At 42.4% G+C, this 15,965-nt stretch overlaps 1 protein-coding gene across 3 annotated transcripts; it reads left to right on the forward strand.

Moving 5' to 3' along the window:
- The first annotated feature begins 364 nt into the window (after positions 1-364).
- LOC100488455 lies at positions 365-15,376 on the forward strand. Of its 3 annotated transcripts, none has more exons than XM_002933073.5 (6): positions 365-476; positions 5,219-5,550; positions 8,476-8,861; positions 11,571-11,731; positions 11,864-11,996; positions 14,203-15,376. In XM_002933073.5, the coding sequence occupies exons 2-6, from the start codon at positions 5,325-5,327 to the stop codon at positions 14,395-14,397; spliced, it is 1,101 nt and encodes a 366-aa protein (XP_002933119.2). In that variant the 5' UTR covers positions 365-476; positions 5,219-5,324; the 3' UTR covers positions 14,398-15,376. The 3 variants fall into 3 exon arrangements, with proteins under 3 accessions (XP_002933119.2, XP_017949181.1, XP_031757043.1); XM_018093692.2 differs by having other exon boundaries at positions 14,218-15,376; XM_031901183.1 differs by lacking the exon at positions 365-476 and adding an exon at positions 577-595.
- Positions 15,377-15,965: the final 589 nt, after the last annotated feature.

Here is a 15,965-nt window from a genome sequence, read left to right on the forward strand (position 1 = left end):
GCAAAAAATACGAAAAAATCGCAAAATGTTCGTTTCCAATCGGAATTTTTCCAATTCGGATTCGAAATCGTGTCTTAGTAAATCAGCCCCTTTGTGTAGGGTTGCCACCTGGCCTAGCTGGTAAATATGTTGCTTAATAAGAAAAAAAACATAAAACTATAGGAAGGACGGTATTTTTTCGAGGAAAGGTGGCAACCCTAGCTTTATGTAACCAGTCTGTGCGACCCCCATGATTCATCCCTTCCAATGTTATAAATGTCACCTTTATATAAAGGCAACTTGTCTTTCAGTATTCATGTGCCTTTAACTCTCACCCTCTTGTGTGCAGTGTCAACTGCTTTCAATAAAGTTTGTTGACAAAACAAAAAAAAAAACCCCAGTGCCTGGTTTGTGAATTGTAGGAAGCAGAGAGACGGAAGAGAGAGAGAGAGAGAGAGAAAGAGAGAGAGAGAAGCCGGCAGATGGAGAGCGCCTCAGTAAGTGTGTGAATGGCAGGGGATTGGATACTCACAGCCGCAGGCATGAAAATAATCCCTTTATTCCCCCTTTATGCTCTGCACTGGGATAAAGGACACGTGTGACTGTCTGGCCATTGGTACAGCAATGTTTGTATATAACGACTATAGACATGATATACAGCGAGGCTAAATGCACTCTGGGCCACAAATCCACTTATGTTCTCCGCCGGGTATCAACAGTGGTCATAAGCCTAAGGTTAAAGGGGTGGTTTACCTTTGAGTTAACTTTTAATATATTATAGAATATATGTTAGGATGCTGCCGCTTTGCAGAGCGATTTGACAAAATTAGATAACTGGGCAGCAAACTGGAAAATGAGGTTCAATGTTGACAAGTGCAAAGTTATGTATTTTGGTAGGAATAATATAAACGTGAACTATCTACTGAATGGTAGTGTGTTGGGGGTTTCCTTAATGGAGAAGGATCTAGGGGTTTTTGTAGATCACAAGTTGTCCAATTCCAGGCAGTGTCATTCTGTGGCTACTAAAGCAAATAAAGTGCTGTCTTGTATAAAAAAGGGCATTGACTCAAGGGATGAGAACATAATTTTGCCCCTTTATAGGTCCCTGGTAAGGCCTCACCTTGAGTATGGGGGGCAGTTTTGGGCTCCAGTCCTTAAGAAGGATATTAATGAGCTGGAGAGAGTGCAGAGACTGCAACTAAACTGGTAAAGGGGATGGAAGGGTTAAACTATGAGGTGAGACTGTCAGGGTTGAGGTTGTTTTCTTTGGAAAAGAGGCGCTTGCGAGGGGACATGATTACTCTGTACAAGTACATTAGAGGGGATTATAGGCAGTTGGGGGATGTTCTTTTTTCCCATAAAAACAATCAACGCACCAGAGGTCACCCCTTTAGATTAGAGGAACAGAGCTTCCATTTGAAGCAGCGTAGGGGGTTCCTCACGGTGAGGGCAGTGAGGTTGGGGAATGCCCTTCCTAGTGATGGGGTAATGGCAGATTCTGTTAATGCCTATGAGAGGGGCCTGGATGAGTTTTTGAACAAGCAGAATATCCAAGGCTATTGTGATACTAATATCTACAGTTAGTATTACTGGTTGTATATATATAGTTTGGTTAGTATAGGTTGGGTGCTGGGTTTACTCGGATGGGTTGAACTTGATGGACAATGGTCTTTTTTCAACCCTATGTAACTATGTAACTATATTCTTAGCGACTTTGTCATTGGTCTTCATTTTTTTTTTTATAGTTTTTGAATTATAATTTCTTCAAGCATGCTTGACAAAGGGGCTGTTTTGCCTCGAAACGTTTGCATTTTCCGCAATAAAACTTTTGAAGGGCTGAGTCCCGTATTAAGCTCTTGAGTGCCGTTGCTGTCTATCTTTTTGGAAGTTGTGGGGAGGGTGCCGATCCCTCTAAGCACTGTGCACCGAGCGGTGAGTGGATTTTGGAGAGCGTAGGCAGTGCGGGTGAAGGTTCATTTTTGCATGCTCAGTCTCTCATTCAAACCACTGCCAGGTTGCTAAGGTAAACAAGACCCTAGCAACCAGATAGCTGCTGAAATTCCCCCAAAAAAAGCCATACAACTGAAAAACCACAAATAATGACAAAATGAACACTAATTGCAAATTGTCTCAGAATGTCACTGTCTACATCATGCTAAAAGTTCATTCAAGAGTGTACAGCCTCTTTAATGGCACACATAAGATTCTCAGGACCTTTGCCCACTGTCCCAGTGTAAAAATGTGATGCCCCAAATCACCCCAAAAAGCAGATACTATGTCATACCCTGTTTTATTGGGGTGTTGTTAGAACAGGGGTGCCCAAAGGGTACATCAGACTCTAGCAGTAGGTCTTGAGTTGGCGACCATTAGATCACAACAACCCAACATTGTCACAAACAACTCCATTAGATCACCCTTCCTGTTATTCCGATTATACATACAGTAGCATGAAAATGGGGGGGGGGGGTGTTTGTTATTCAAGTACAACATTTTTTAATTCAGTGAAAAAACATTTTCCATTATAGTCATACAAATGAGGGGGTAGACTTTTATGACTCTAGAAATAACAGTAAAATCTGGGCACCCCTGCCTTACAACATCCAAACTTTTGAGTTAACTTTTATTATGATATAGAGAGTAATATTCTGAGACAATTTGCAATTGGTCTTCTTTTTTTATTCATTTTAGTTTTTTTTTAATTATTTCACTTTTTGTTCAGCAGCTTTCTTATAACTGTTATCTGGTTGCTAGGGTCCATATTACCTTATTGACCAGGGAATGGTTTGAAAGGAAAACAGGTATGTGAATAGGAGAGGCCTGAATAGAAAAATAAGTTATAAAAAGTAACAATAACAATAGAATTGTGGCCTCACAGAGCAATAGGTTTGGCTGCTGGGGTCAGTGACCCGCTTTTGAAAGCTGGAAAGAGTCAGCAGAAAAAAAAGTCAAAAACTATAAAAAAAAATAAAAATAATGAAATAGTTGAAAAGTTGCTTAGAATTGGCCATTCTTTAACATACTAAAAGTTAACTTAAAGGAGAATCACCCCTTTAGGGAAATAAATCCCTGTCTGCATTATATTTGGGATACTAGAATAGCTTTCATTTACCACCGGTCTAAAACTATTATTATGTTATGTTATGCTATGTTATGGTATTTTTAATAATAAGACCCCAAATTGACTACACATAGGTCAAACTAATATGGGGCAGGGGTATAATGTATGGGGCTTGCCATAGAGAAACCAAAGAAATGTATATGACTGCAAGTCATTTCTATACAGGTAGAATTAGTGCAAGTCATTTGCCAAACAGAAAACAAAAAAGTACTTGCTTACTCTGAAATGTCATTGTTTTGTAGGCTTTAGCCACAGGCAGGATGCTGGGAGCTGTAGTGAACAGAATAATACCTTCTTTGTGTTTGTATCAGCATTTTCCTCCAATGATGCTGGGGGCTCAGGGCAGATGCCCTCCCTGCTGAAAACTGACCCTGTTATCAAAAATGATAACTACTGAACCAGGATTTTGTGATTCATTCCAACAAGTTAAAGCCACTTCAATAATTCTAGAGGCCGTCCAACCAAAAACTGTTTCTATTCTCATGTAGGAAAATGCTCCCAAGAATTGGAAAGAACTGAGAATTCCAGAATGCTACAAAGATTTATATTGTGCAGAATCCAAAATGGTTCCCCTTATCTGTTTGAAAATCAGTGCCTTATCTTTTCTAGTAAAATGGTTTAATACATATATGTCAAACACAAGGCCCGGGGGCCGAATCCGGCCCACCTGGCTGTTTTATGTGGCCCTTGGTGAGTGTGTCTGACCATCCAGCCTGATCAATTTCCATTTTCCTCACATAGTAACTGAGACTAAGGGGTATATTTATCATGCTGTGTAAAAAGTGAAGTGAAGCATTACCAGTAATGTTGCCCAAGGCATCCAAACAGTAATCAGATTTCAATAGTAGCAAAGCATCTATTGGCTGCTATGAGCAACATCACCGGTAATGTCTTACTCCACTTTTACACATTGTGATAAATATACCCCTTAGTATCTTACTAAGTATATTAATAGCCTGTGTTTTAGATTTCGGCCCCCTTATGTGATTGAGTTTGATACCCCTGGTTTAATAGGTGATATCCTGAGATAATATCTCGTCTTAAAAAAAAAACTAGGGATGCACCAAATCTCTAAACACCAATTTGCTTATTTACATTTGTGAAGAATACAACAATGACATCAATTCTAAATAAAAAATTGTCACATTTTACAAAGCTTCAAAGTCACAAGACTGAGGGTTCAGATTAGGGTTGCCAGGTCTCCTGCTTGGGAGCTCCAGGCAGGGAGGTGGGACGTTACATTACGGGGGAAGGGCTACGATGTGTCGATTGGGCATCAATCTTAGAGAATCCTGCTCAGTTTTCCAAATTGGGAAAACCGGGCAGGTAGTTTTGACCGAGACTGCCCTACCGAAAACCGAGCTGCCTGGGCCAAAACTGGAGAGGTGGCAATCCTAGTTCAGATTCAATTTGGTTCTGTCATATCTGAATTCTGCAAACAGTGTTCTGATTCAGCGGAATCCTAAAGCGAATCTTGGATTCTGTGCTTCCCTAAAAATAGCTAAATTAATAATGCTAATTTATGTGTTTTTTTTTTTTAAGAAAGGAGAAGGAAAGGTAAAAACTAAGTAAGCTTTATCAGAAAGGTCTATGTAAATACAGCCATAAGCACTCACAGAAACGCTGCACTGAGTCCTCTATCAAAAGAAACACAGGATTTCTTGTCTCTTTTTTTGTAAACATGATGTTTCAGTGTCTGACTTCCTCTCTCAGAAACATCATTTATTCCCGGGGCCAGAGTCTGCACAGCTCTCTCCCCTCTCCTGCTCCCCCCTCCCACTAGAATGCTAAGAACGCCCTCCCCCCCCTAGGAATGTGTGATCTCAGCTATAACGGCTAGAGCTGTAGGCAGGAACCGACTTAAAATGGTAGCTGCTGTCTTAAGCAAAGGGAGAAAGCTTCTAAAGCTGTTTACTCAGGTATGGTAATGCTTTCTGCAGAATAAATATATTGTTCTAGGTGGTACTAATAAATAGCAAATCTATTGGCAGTAAAATGCCAAAATGACTTTTCTTCTCCTTGGTAACATTTTTAAAGTATGTGTTTTTCTCTAATTTAGAGCATATGAATATCTATTTTCTCTTCAGACTATACCCATTTCCTTTATTTTCCATTTTACAGCCTGTACTGAGCCTACTGAAGCACAGATAACTCAGACATTACATACATTTATCGAAATATATACATTCCTGCTGCAATTTAAAGAAATCCCATTTATTATTAAAACATGAGTGATTGTCAATTAGAAGAAAATGGAGAAAAAGATGAGACTGTGGCATTTCCTGTGCAACCACCGACCCTTTCCCTGCAGCAGCCAAAGAAGCGGAAACTAGTTCTACATTTGGACTTGAATAATACCATCCTGGTCTCTGACGCCGCTACCGGCCAAGGGCCCAGAGCTGCCCTGAACTCCTACCTGAGCACCGTTACCTGGGGACAGATCAGTGAAACAGGTAAGAAGATTATAGGAAAAGACTGTACAGGTAGGGGACCTATTATTCAAAATGCTCGGGACCTGGGGTTTTCCGGATAAGGGATCTTTCTGTAAATAGGATCTCCATAACTTAAGTCTACTAAAAATCATTTAAATATTGAATAAATCCAATAGGATTGTTCTGCCCCCAATAAGGGGTAATTATATCTTAGTTGGGATCAAGTACAGGTACTGTTTTATTATTACAGAGAAAAGGGAATCATTTAACCATTAAATAAACCCAATAGGGCTGTTCTGCCCCAATAAGGGGTAATTATATCTTAGTTGGGATCAAGTACAGGTACTGTTTTATTATTACAGAGAAAAGGGAATAATTTAACCATTAAATAAACCCAATAGGGCTGTTCTGCCCCCAATAAGGGGTAATTATATCTTAGTTGGGATCAAGTACAGGTACTGTTTTATTATTACAGAGAAAAGGGAATCATTTAACCATGAAATAAACCCAATAGGGCTGTTCTGCCCCCAATAAGGGGTAATTATATCTTAGTTGGGATCAAGTACAGGTACTGTTTTATTATTACAGAGAAAAGGGAATAATTTAACCATTAAATAAACCCAATAGGGCTGTTCTGCCCCCAATAAGGGGTAATTATATCTTAGTTGGGATCAAGTACAGGTACTGTTTTATTATTAAAGAGAAAAGGGAATCATTTAACCATGAAATAAACCCAATAGGGCTGTTCTGCCCCAATAAGGGGTAATTATATCTTAGTTGGGATCAAGTACAGGTACTGTTTTATTATTACAGAGAAAAGGGAATCATTTAACCATTAAATAAACCCAATAGGGCTGTTCTGCCCCCAATAAGGGGTAATTATATCTTAGTTGGGATCAAGTACAGGTATTGTTTTATTATTACAGAGAAAAGGGAATCATTTAACCATTAAATAAACCCAATAGGGCTGTTCTGCCCCCAATAAGGGGTAATTATATCTTAGTTGGGATCAAGTACAGGTACTGTTTTATTATTACAGAGAAAAAGGAAATCATTTTTAAAATTTAGAATTATTTGCTTATAATGGAGTCTATGGGATATGTGTTTTACATGACTTTTAGGGGGTTATTCTTCAACGTTTGTATTTTTTCCCCCACAATTTGAGGGTCTTTTGCACTAAAAATAATGAATTTGAATTATGGTTGACAAATGACATCAAAATAGAAAAGATGCAATAATAAAATGTGAAAATCATGGGGCTCTCATAGGCACTAAATCAAAATACCAAAAAAAAGTAACGGCCAACAAAGATGTAGCCCTAAGAAGGGACTAACGCAATGCTGGAATATACAGTAGATTAACGCACCTTTATTGCGTGTATGGGTGTAACACCAATGTAAATATTTTATTTCTATTTAAAGGTTTTATCTGTTTGTCCAGCACCTGCAAATAAAACATTTCTTGGCAGCAACAGTCCTATTTTATGGGAGAATATTTTCCATCCTATAGGTGTGTAATATAATAAAACATGAAGCCCAAATTCTTTTTCAAAACATCTATACCTCTTATAAAGATAGCTAACCTGTCAATCATATATTGGCTGCCCCGCCTCTATGCTCCTGATGTCACTGTACTCCTCACATGCCCCTCCCTAATGGTCTGGAATTGTGTCCCCCATTCTGGTGCATAAACAAGTATTTGGGATGAGGCAAAGCTTGCCTTAATAACAGTGTTTACAAGATGGCGGCTACATGCATGGTGTAATTATTCATTATTGCTTAACGCTTGACCACCAGTTTTGCGATTGCAATTTTTCGTTGCAGCAAATTTTTGCAGCAGTTTCACAGAAAAATTCGCCAATGGGAAAATGAGGAATTTCGCTGAAAAAATGTGCTCATCATAAATGACCCCTATTGTATTCTAAACGGCTAATCTGCTTAAACTAGGCAGATGGCAACCATACTTAAAGCACCCGAAGTAGCCAGTTTGCCATGACAGTCTGGTTTTTACTAGTGATGAGCGAATCTGTCCCATTTCGCTTCGCCATAAAATGCGCGAAAATTCGCGAACGCAGAAAAATGTGCAAAACGCATTTGGCGCTCACGCTTTTCTGAGGCGACCGCACCTGATTTGATGCGCGACATAAAAAAATTCCGCGCCACTAATTTTTCAGCGGCAAATTTTCATGGAAGTTTTGCGAAACAATTTGCCCACGGTGAAATGTGGAAATTCGCTGCGAATCCATGCCTGGTGAAAAAAGTCGCTCATCACTAGTTTTTACATGATCTGACCCAGTGATCCCCAACCAGTGGCTCAGGAGTAACATGTTGCTCCCCAACCCCTTGGCTGTTACTCCCAGCGGCCTCAAAGCAAGTGCTTATTTTGAAATTCTTGGCTTGGAGGCAAGTCCATATAAAGAATTCAAAATAGCCAATTATAGCCCTTATATGGCACCCCCAGGAACTTTTTTATGCTTTTTTTGCTCCCAACTCTTTTTACATTTGACTGTGGTAAAAAAGGTTGGGGATCCCTGTCTGACCAGTTTAAAACTGTCCATTTGTCTGAAATCAGACAGGACTAAAGTGGAATAGAGCCAATCACTGACTGTCACATCATAGCCTTGCTGCCTGCTCCTAAATATTGTCCCTCCCCCAACACTACCAGCTCTGCCCCCGACGCCACCAGCTCTGCCCCCCAACATCAGCTTCACCCTGTCTAGACCTCTGAAGGAGCAAACATGGAGCCATACTGGTGGGTTTACATTTTTTTAATTTGAAAATGAAAATTAGGGTTTTTGATTCAGTTCAGTGTTTCCCCAAAATCATTCGGTATTTATCCAAATTCCCAAATTACGGGTTCAGTGCATCCCTAATGAATTGTGCTCTCTTTATTGCTCGGTGTTTTCCTGGTTACTTCTTCCGAGCACTGATAGATCTTGTGTTCCAGGTGAATGGATGTGGCTGAGCGACAGTGTTTCGGTGACAGCTCCATGCAACAATGCAGTCAATTACTACACACAGTTTGGCCGGAACGCACAGTTCACCGACACCAAAATGGGGAAGAGATTTAAAGAGATCTTCGACCGTCACATGCGGATGCTGGAGTGGCAAGGGCAAGCAAATAACATGTTCACACAAAAAGAAGGGGACGGGACAGTCTATCACTGGATCCTCCCTTCCTTCTTCCACCTGTTAGAGAATCTGCATCAGCAAGGGCGGGAATTCTCTGTGCTATTACGGACATTCGGCGTCGACCTTCCTCTCATACTGCCGGCACTTCACTCTGCATTACTGGGAGAGCACCCCCATTTCCCTCAGCTGAGGAAAGTCCCAGTAAGTGAACAAACTTAAAGGAGAAGGAAAGGCTAATAAAGAGTTAATCCCAAGCTGCAGGCATACCTTCAGTTCTCTCAATAGTGCCCTTAAGTCTCCCCATATTTCTCCTGTTCAGATGATCAGAAGCCTCATAGGAAAAAAAAATGCTGAGCTCTGTAAAGAAAATTCCCATAATGCCTCCCTCCTGCACCAAGACCGGTGTACATGCTCAGTTAGTAAGACTATGAGGAAGCTTCCTGCTGATTGGCTCAGATCCACATTCCTAAGGGGGGGGGAGTTCTTGAGGGGAGGGGCGAGAGGAGAGAGCTGCCTGTCTCTGGTACAGGAAAACAGAGACAACAAATCTTTTGACAGAGAACTCTTTCTGTGAGTGCTTATGGCTGTATTTACATAGAACTTTCTGATAAAGCTTACTGAGTTTTTACCTTTCTTTCTACCTTAAATGCAAAGTTGTTAGTCATATGGTTGCTATTTGAGGTTAGAGTTCGGGTTAACTGTGTTAGGGTTGCCAGCTTTTTTTGTGATGTAATACCGGGTGAGGGAGGAGGAGGTGATGTCACATGAGGGTAGGGGGAGTTGGAGGTGATGTCACATGAGGGCGGGAGAAATGGGTGGACTGGGTTGGGAAATGGACGGGCTTGGTGGGGAAATGGGGCAGACTGGGTAAGGAAATGAAGAGGTATAGGTGGGACTGCCCTTATAAGGGGGAATCCAGCAGCGGAGAGGGTCAGGGAAGGGAGGGATTTAAAGCGTATTACAAACTTACCTGTAATTACATTGCCAGTAGATCTGTAATTCCAGCCCCAGCTGGAGATTTACAGACTGGACCAGTCAAATACCAGCTGTGTGGAAACCCTAAACTGTGTGCATTGCTGCTATTGGGTGGGCAAGTTTGGCAAAAAAACCTGATATAGAGTCAAACCATGTGTGCACCGTATTTACTAAGCTCTATAAACGTTGCCTTTTTGCACAAAAGTAAGGAATATTAAGGATAACCAGACAGTAACATGATATTCCATTGTTGCCAAAATAGTGGAGTTTTGCAAATTCTGATTGACCCTTTACTTGCTGCTTGGGGCTGTCGGCCTGCTCAAAATTACACTGTATGATATGGATTAGGGATGCACCCACTCAGGACTCGGCCAGGATTCGGCTTTTTTCAGCAGGACTCTGATTCGTCAAATCCATGTCTCTGGCCGAACCGAATCCAAATCCTTAAAATCACATGACTTTTTGTCACATAAATATGGAAATTGAAAATTTTGTTCTGCGTGGTTGTCTTTAACCCTTACTTATCCTGATTTGCTATTATAAAGGGCTCAGATTTGGTTAGGTATTCAGCCCAATCTATTCGGGGTTCAGCCGGATCCTAAAATAGTATAGGTCAGCAATGTGATGATAGAGCAAGTTCCTCACATTCAGAAACAGTCTGTGTCGGGATAACCGCTAATATATATATATATAATATGTGTGATTAAAGGGACGCTAAATCTTAATAAGCAATTTGCGTTAAATGAGTTGCTGCCGGGAACATTTACTAAAATATTTGGGGCAATTTCAGTCTTCAAATTCCCAGCATTTTGTTTGCACCCAAGCCTTTACTTATATGTGGGTTTTTTCTAGGGATGCACGGGATCCACTATTTTGGGATTTGGCTGAACCCTGTATTTGGCTGAATACCGGGCTAAATCCAAATCCTAATGTGCATATGCAAGTTGGGCCGTGGAAGGGTTAAAGAAACGCACAGTTAAAAATGTTCAACTTTTTGTGTTCATTTGACGAAAAGTCATGTAATTCTAAGGATTCGGATTTGGCTTGGCCAGGCACTTGGATTTGGGTGAATCCGAATCCTGCTGAAAAAGGCAGGACAAATCCTGGATTCGGTGCATCCCTTTTTTTTTTTTTTAATTGCATTTTCACAAATACGGAAATGGCCTGATGTGGTCACTGACGTGCGGTTTTAGCGGTTTTACCACATAGGATGTGGCAATAGATCATAGAATTTACGTTTAAGGATAGGTTTCCGACCGTGACTCAGTCGAGGAAGCTGTCAGGAGAAAGAAAGAGGGCTGGGCTGATGTTCTTCTGGTTAGGAAACACATTAGAAACCTCACATAACTTTTCCTACGTCTTTCCTAACCAGAAGAACATCAGACCAGCCCTGATTCTTTCTCCTGACAACTTCCTCGACTGAGTCACAGTCTGAAACTGACCAGCAGGTGGCGCTGTGGTAACAAAATTCATTCAATTTAACTGTATAGTGATGGGCGAAATGTTTCGGCAGGCATGGATTCGCGATGAATTTCTGTGTTTTGGCATTGGTGGATTGTTTAGCAAAATGTATGAAAAAATTAGCCGCGGAAAAATTTGGCATGCGTCCAAAAATTATCCCACGTCAAAATAAATAGTTGCGGGCGTCAAGAGAATAGTCGCGGCGTCAAAATAAATAGTTGCGTGTCAAAATAAATAGTCACGGGTCAAAAGAGTAGTCCCGGGCGGAAATTTTTTTTTTACGTGCAACATTTTCGCCGCTTCGCGAATTTTTCGCTGTTTTGCGGGACAGATTCGCTCATCACTAGAACTGTAATTATTCCCCTTAATATCTTGGAAGCTTACAAAAAATAAGGAATGTGAATTGCAAATGTATATAGGACTCTCAATAATTTTACATTGTATTTAATTTACTCTCTGATTTCACTGCTTTAGCTGAATGTGGGTCTCACCCCAGGGAAGATCCGTTGCAGTACCAGGGAGGTGGTGATGAGCTGGGGTTCGGATCGTATCTCTACCAAGGCAGACAAGGAGAGTATATATAAATACTTCAACTCCGTGACTGGAATAGGAGGGATTCAGGATCACTTTGACTGGTAAGGAGCATGATACAGGGAAGCCCATCTCGACAAAATGACTGCTTCACTGTAACACAGCTCTCAAAGGGTTAATACAAATAACCTGCTCAGTAGTTGCTTAATGGGGCAATATCAACTCATGTTTTGTAGGTGGGCAAGAAATCATTTCTCCGGCGATGGTGGGAAACCATTTTGGATTGACCCAAGTGACCGAGACACTCAGCATATTTTCATAGATGACAACATAAGGCTAAACGAAGAGGATACAATTGTCAATTGTCAGGTACAGAACAAAAATAATTAAATTCTAAATGTGACGTCAGCTACTATAGGCACCATCTCTCCCTACTATACCTGCTATCCCACAGCCCCAGTCCCTTCCCAGAGGCTATTATCCCCCCACTGCTACTATAGGCACCATCTCTCCCTACTATACCTGCTATCCCACAGCCCCAGTCCCTTCCCAGAGGCTATTATCCCCCCACTGCTACTATAGGCACCATCTCTCCCTACTATACCTGCTATCCCACAGCCACAGTCCCTTCCCAGAGGCTATTATCCCCCCACTGCTACTATAGGCACCATCTCTCCCTACTATACCTGCTATCCCACAGCCCCAGTCCCTTCCCAGAGGCTATTATCCCCCCACTGCTACTATAGGCACCATCTCTCCCTACTACACCTGCTATCCCCCCACTGCTACTATAGGCACCATCTCTCCCTACTATACCTGCTATCCCACAGCCCCAGTCCCTTCCCAGAGGCTATTATCCCACTGCTACTATAGGCACCATCTCTCCCTACTATACCTGCTATCCCACAGCCACAGTCCCTTCCCAGAGGCTATTATCCCACTGCTACTATAGGCACCATCTCTCTCTACTATACTTGCTATCCCACAGCCCCAGTCCCTTCCCAGAGGCTATTATCCCCCCATTGCTACTATAGGCACCATCTCTCCCTACTATACCTGCTATCCCACAGCCCCAGTCCCTTCCCAGAGGCTATTATCCCCCCACTGCTACTATAGGCACCATCTCTCCCTACTACACCTGCTATCCCCCCACTGCTACTATAGGCACCATCTCTCCCTACTATACCTGCTATCCCACAACCCCAGTCCCTTCCCAGAGGCTATTATCCCACTGCTACTATAGGCACCATCTCTCCCTACTATACCTGCTATCCCACAGCCCCAGTCCCTTCCCAGAGGCTATTATCCCCCCACTGCTACTATAGGCACCATCTCTCTCTACTATACTTGCTATCCCACAGCCCCAGTCCCTTCCCAGAGGCTATTATCCCCCCACTGCTAATATAGGCACCATCTCTCCCTACTATACCTGCTATCCCACAGCCCCAGTCCCTTCCCAGAGGCTATTATCCCACTGCTACTATAGGCACCATCTCTCTCTACTATACTTGCTATCCCACAGCCCCAGTCCCTTCCCAGAGGCTATTATCCCACTGCTACTATAGGCACCATCTCTCTCTACTATACTTGCTATCCCACAGCCCCAGTCCCTTCCCAGAGGCTATTATCCCCCCACTGCTAATATAGGCACCATCTCTCCCTACTATACCTGCTATCCCACAGCCCCAGTCCCTTCCCAGAGGCTATTATCCCACTGCTACTATAGGCACCATCTCTCTCTACTATACTTGCTATCCCACAGCCCCAGTCCCTTCCCAGAGGCTATTATCCCCCCACTGCTACTATAGGCACCATCTCTCCCTACTACACCTGCTATCCCCCCACTGCTACTATAGGCACCATCTCTCCCTACTATACCTGCTATCCCACAGCCCCAGTCCCTTCCCAGAGGCTATTATCCCCCACTGCTACTATAGGCACCATCTCTCCCTACTATACCTGCTATCCCACAGCCCCAGTCCCTTCCCAGAGGCTATTATCCCACTGCTACTATAGGCACCATCTCTCTCTACTATACTTGCTATCCCACAGCCCCAGTCCCTTCCCAGAGGCTATTATCCCCCCACTGCTACTATACGCACCATCTCTCCCTACTATACCTGCTATCCCACAGCCCCAGTCCCTTCCCAGAGGCTATTATCCCCCCACTGCTACTATAGGCACCATCTCTCCCTACTATACCTGCTATCCCACAGCCCCAGTCCCTTCCCAGAGGCTATTATCCCCCCACTGCTACTATAGGCACCATCTCTCCCTACTATACCTGCTATCCCACAGCCCCAGTCCCTTCCCAGAGGGTATTATCCCCCCACTGTTACTATAGGCACCATCTCTCCCTACTATACCTGCTATCCCACAGCCATAGTCCCTTCCCAGTGGCTATTATCCCCCCACTCCTGTTAACCCAGTTGAATATGAGCCACAATCTTCCTACAATACAAATGCTGCTAAGTGTGCAGAACATTAACCCTTTCTTCCCTTAAAGATAACTTTAAAATCAGAAGACCAAACAAATCATAACTGATTCGCCTTTTTTCTTTCTTATCTGTCCCAGGTTTTCATGAATCAGCAACACAAACCCCAGCCCAGAAAGGTTACCACCTCCGAGCTGTATGGCATCTGTTTGGTGCAGAACGACCTTCTCCGGGCCATTGCCGAGAAGGATTACTTTCTTGATTGCATCAGAGTTTGTGAAGAGAACTATGACCGGTATCTGTCCAACTTCCCGCTCCAGGAGGCCCAGAAGTGAAGTTGATTTCAATCAATATATTAGTTATCCCCATAGCTGGGATGTATAGTAATGCTGCTGTGTCCTTTTCCATTGCACTTACTCAGGGAGCCTAGTGATAGTATTTATGGGAGACTGTAGCTACAGTGCTGCTTGCACACTTTGTCTTTTTGTATTTAGGACTTTTTAATTTTAAAAATGTATATATCTTACATTGTAGGATTGGGTGGCCTGCAGACCTTCAGATATGAGAAGAAAGCTGAGAGGTGTAGTTCAGCACTATTTTATTGGCCAGCAGGTAATATCTTATATTAAAGATGTACAAATGAATGTATAATATTTAAAGGGATACCACTATTTAAGGGGGCCCCCATTTTTAAACAACCTTTGTTACAATATCTGCTTCACTGAGCTGGAACCCTGTTGCTCAGGAGATTTGGGGGGCTATTTAGTAGCTGGGGCACTGCTGCTGGCCCATAGCACTTTGCTGACAGGTGCTGCACCTAAACAGTAAGTTTCCCACCCTGCAGGGAACCCTATAAGTACCAATTGCATGAAGCAGAAAGTAACTGCAGGGTTTTGGACACATTCTATGTTGGCTTTAGGGTGCAAAATACCAAAAGGGCAGCTGCTCTGCCTGTGGAATGATTCAGTGGCAACTTGCACCCAGCACCCAATACAGAAGGCAGTATGGCAGGTCATACAGGGGAAGCCACACCAAAACAAGCCTAGCACACTCTCAAGCATGCTGGGAAATATCCGCCACCCGGACCAGAACTATGGATACAGCTCCTTGAAATCCTGACTGAGCCCCTTTACTTTGCATTGAGTGTTTTTTTATTTAACCTTTGATCTGAAAGGAGCTGTAATACATTTGCACTAAAATTTTCCCACTATACCACTTTTCTTATAAATAAGTCCTTTACTTGGATGGTTTCTCATTATCCTCCCATATGCCTATGTGTTACATTTAAAGAATAAGTAAACTTTTTTTTTAAAAGAAATTTCTAAAATGACTCTGTAAAGCCCCCAGAATAACACACCTTTCTCCCTGCATGCAGATTTATTTTATTTCTCTATTACAAGAAGCTGAACTGCAGCTCTTTTACTGTCTTCCCTACTTGTCTAGTGTGAAGCTCTACCCCCTTTTGGTTTCTGAGCCCTCCTCTTCCAAACTATGAAGGGGTGCCTACTGGGCATGCTCGTTGCCTCTGCTCCAATTACAATCAATTAGGCATGTGCAGTAGGCATCTCTTTGAGTTCATCATAGTTGAATGAAGGGGGGCTCAGAATGCAAAGGAGGGCGGAGCTTCATGCTAGACAAGGAAGTCAGTAAAAGAGCTGACTGTAATAGAGAAACAAAATGAATCTACATGCAGGGAGAAAGGTATATTTTTATGGGGACTGTTTAGAGTAATTCTAGGGGATTTAGAAATAAAAGGCTTACTTATCCTTCATGGAACATCACTTAGCTGCCCGCTTTAAGTTATGGGCAAGTGATTAAACATGGCTTATGATCAAGGCACATTTAACTGCCATTTTTGCCTTTGCTTCTTGAATCCTCTACCAGCCTAGCACTCTACTGACAA

Source organism: Xenopus tropicalis, chromosome 4, assembly GCF_000004195.4.
Source record: "Xenopus tropicalis strain Nigerian chromosome 4, UCB_Xtro_10.0, whole genome shotgun sequence".
Taxonomy (NCBI): domain Eukaryota; kingdom Metazoa; phylum Chordata; class Amphibia; order Anura; family Pipidae; genus Xenopus; species Xenopus tropicalis.

What these genes read in the sequence shown, in the direction of transcription:
- LOC100488455 (XM_002933073.5), top strand. Translation starts at nt 5,325, where the DNA reads ATGAGTGATTGTCAATTAGAAGAAAATGGAGAAAAAGATGAGACTGTG. An exon ending in CTCAGCTGAGGAAAGTCCCA is followed by an intron (nt 8,862 to 11,570) that starts GTAAGTGAACAA and finishes TCACTGCTTTAG; the next exon opens with CTGAATGTGGGTCTCACCCC. An exon ending in ATTCAGGATCACTTTGACTG is followed by an intron (nt 11,732 to 11,863) that starts GTAAGGAGCATG and finishes CATGTTTTGTAG; the next exon opens with GTGGGCAAGAAATCATTTCT.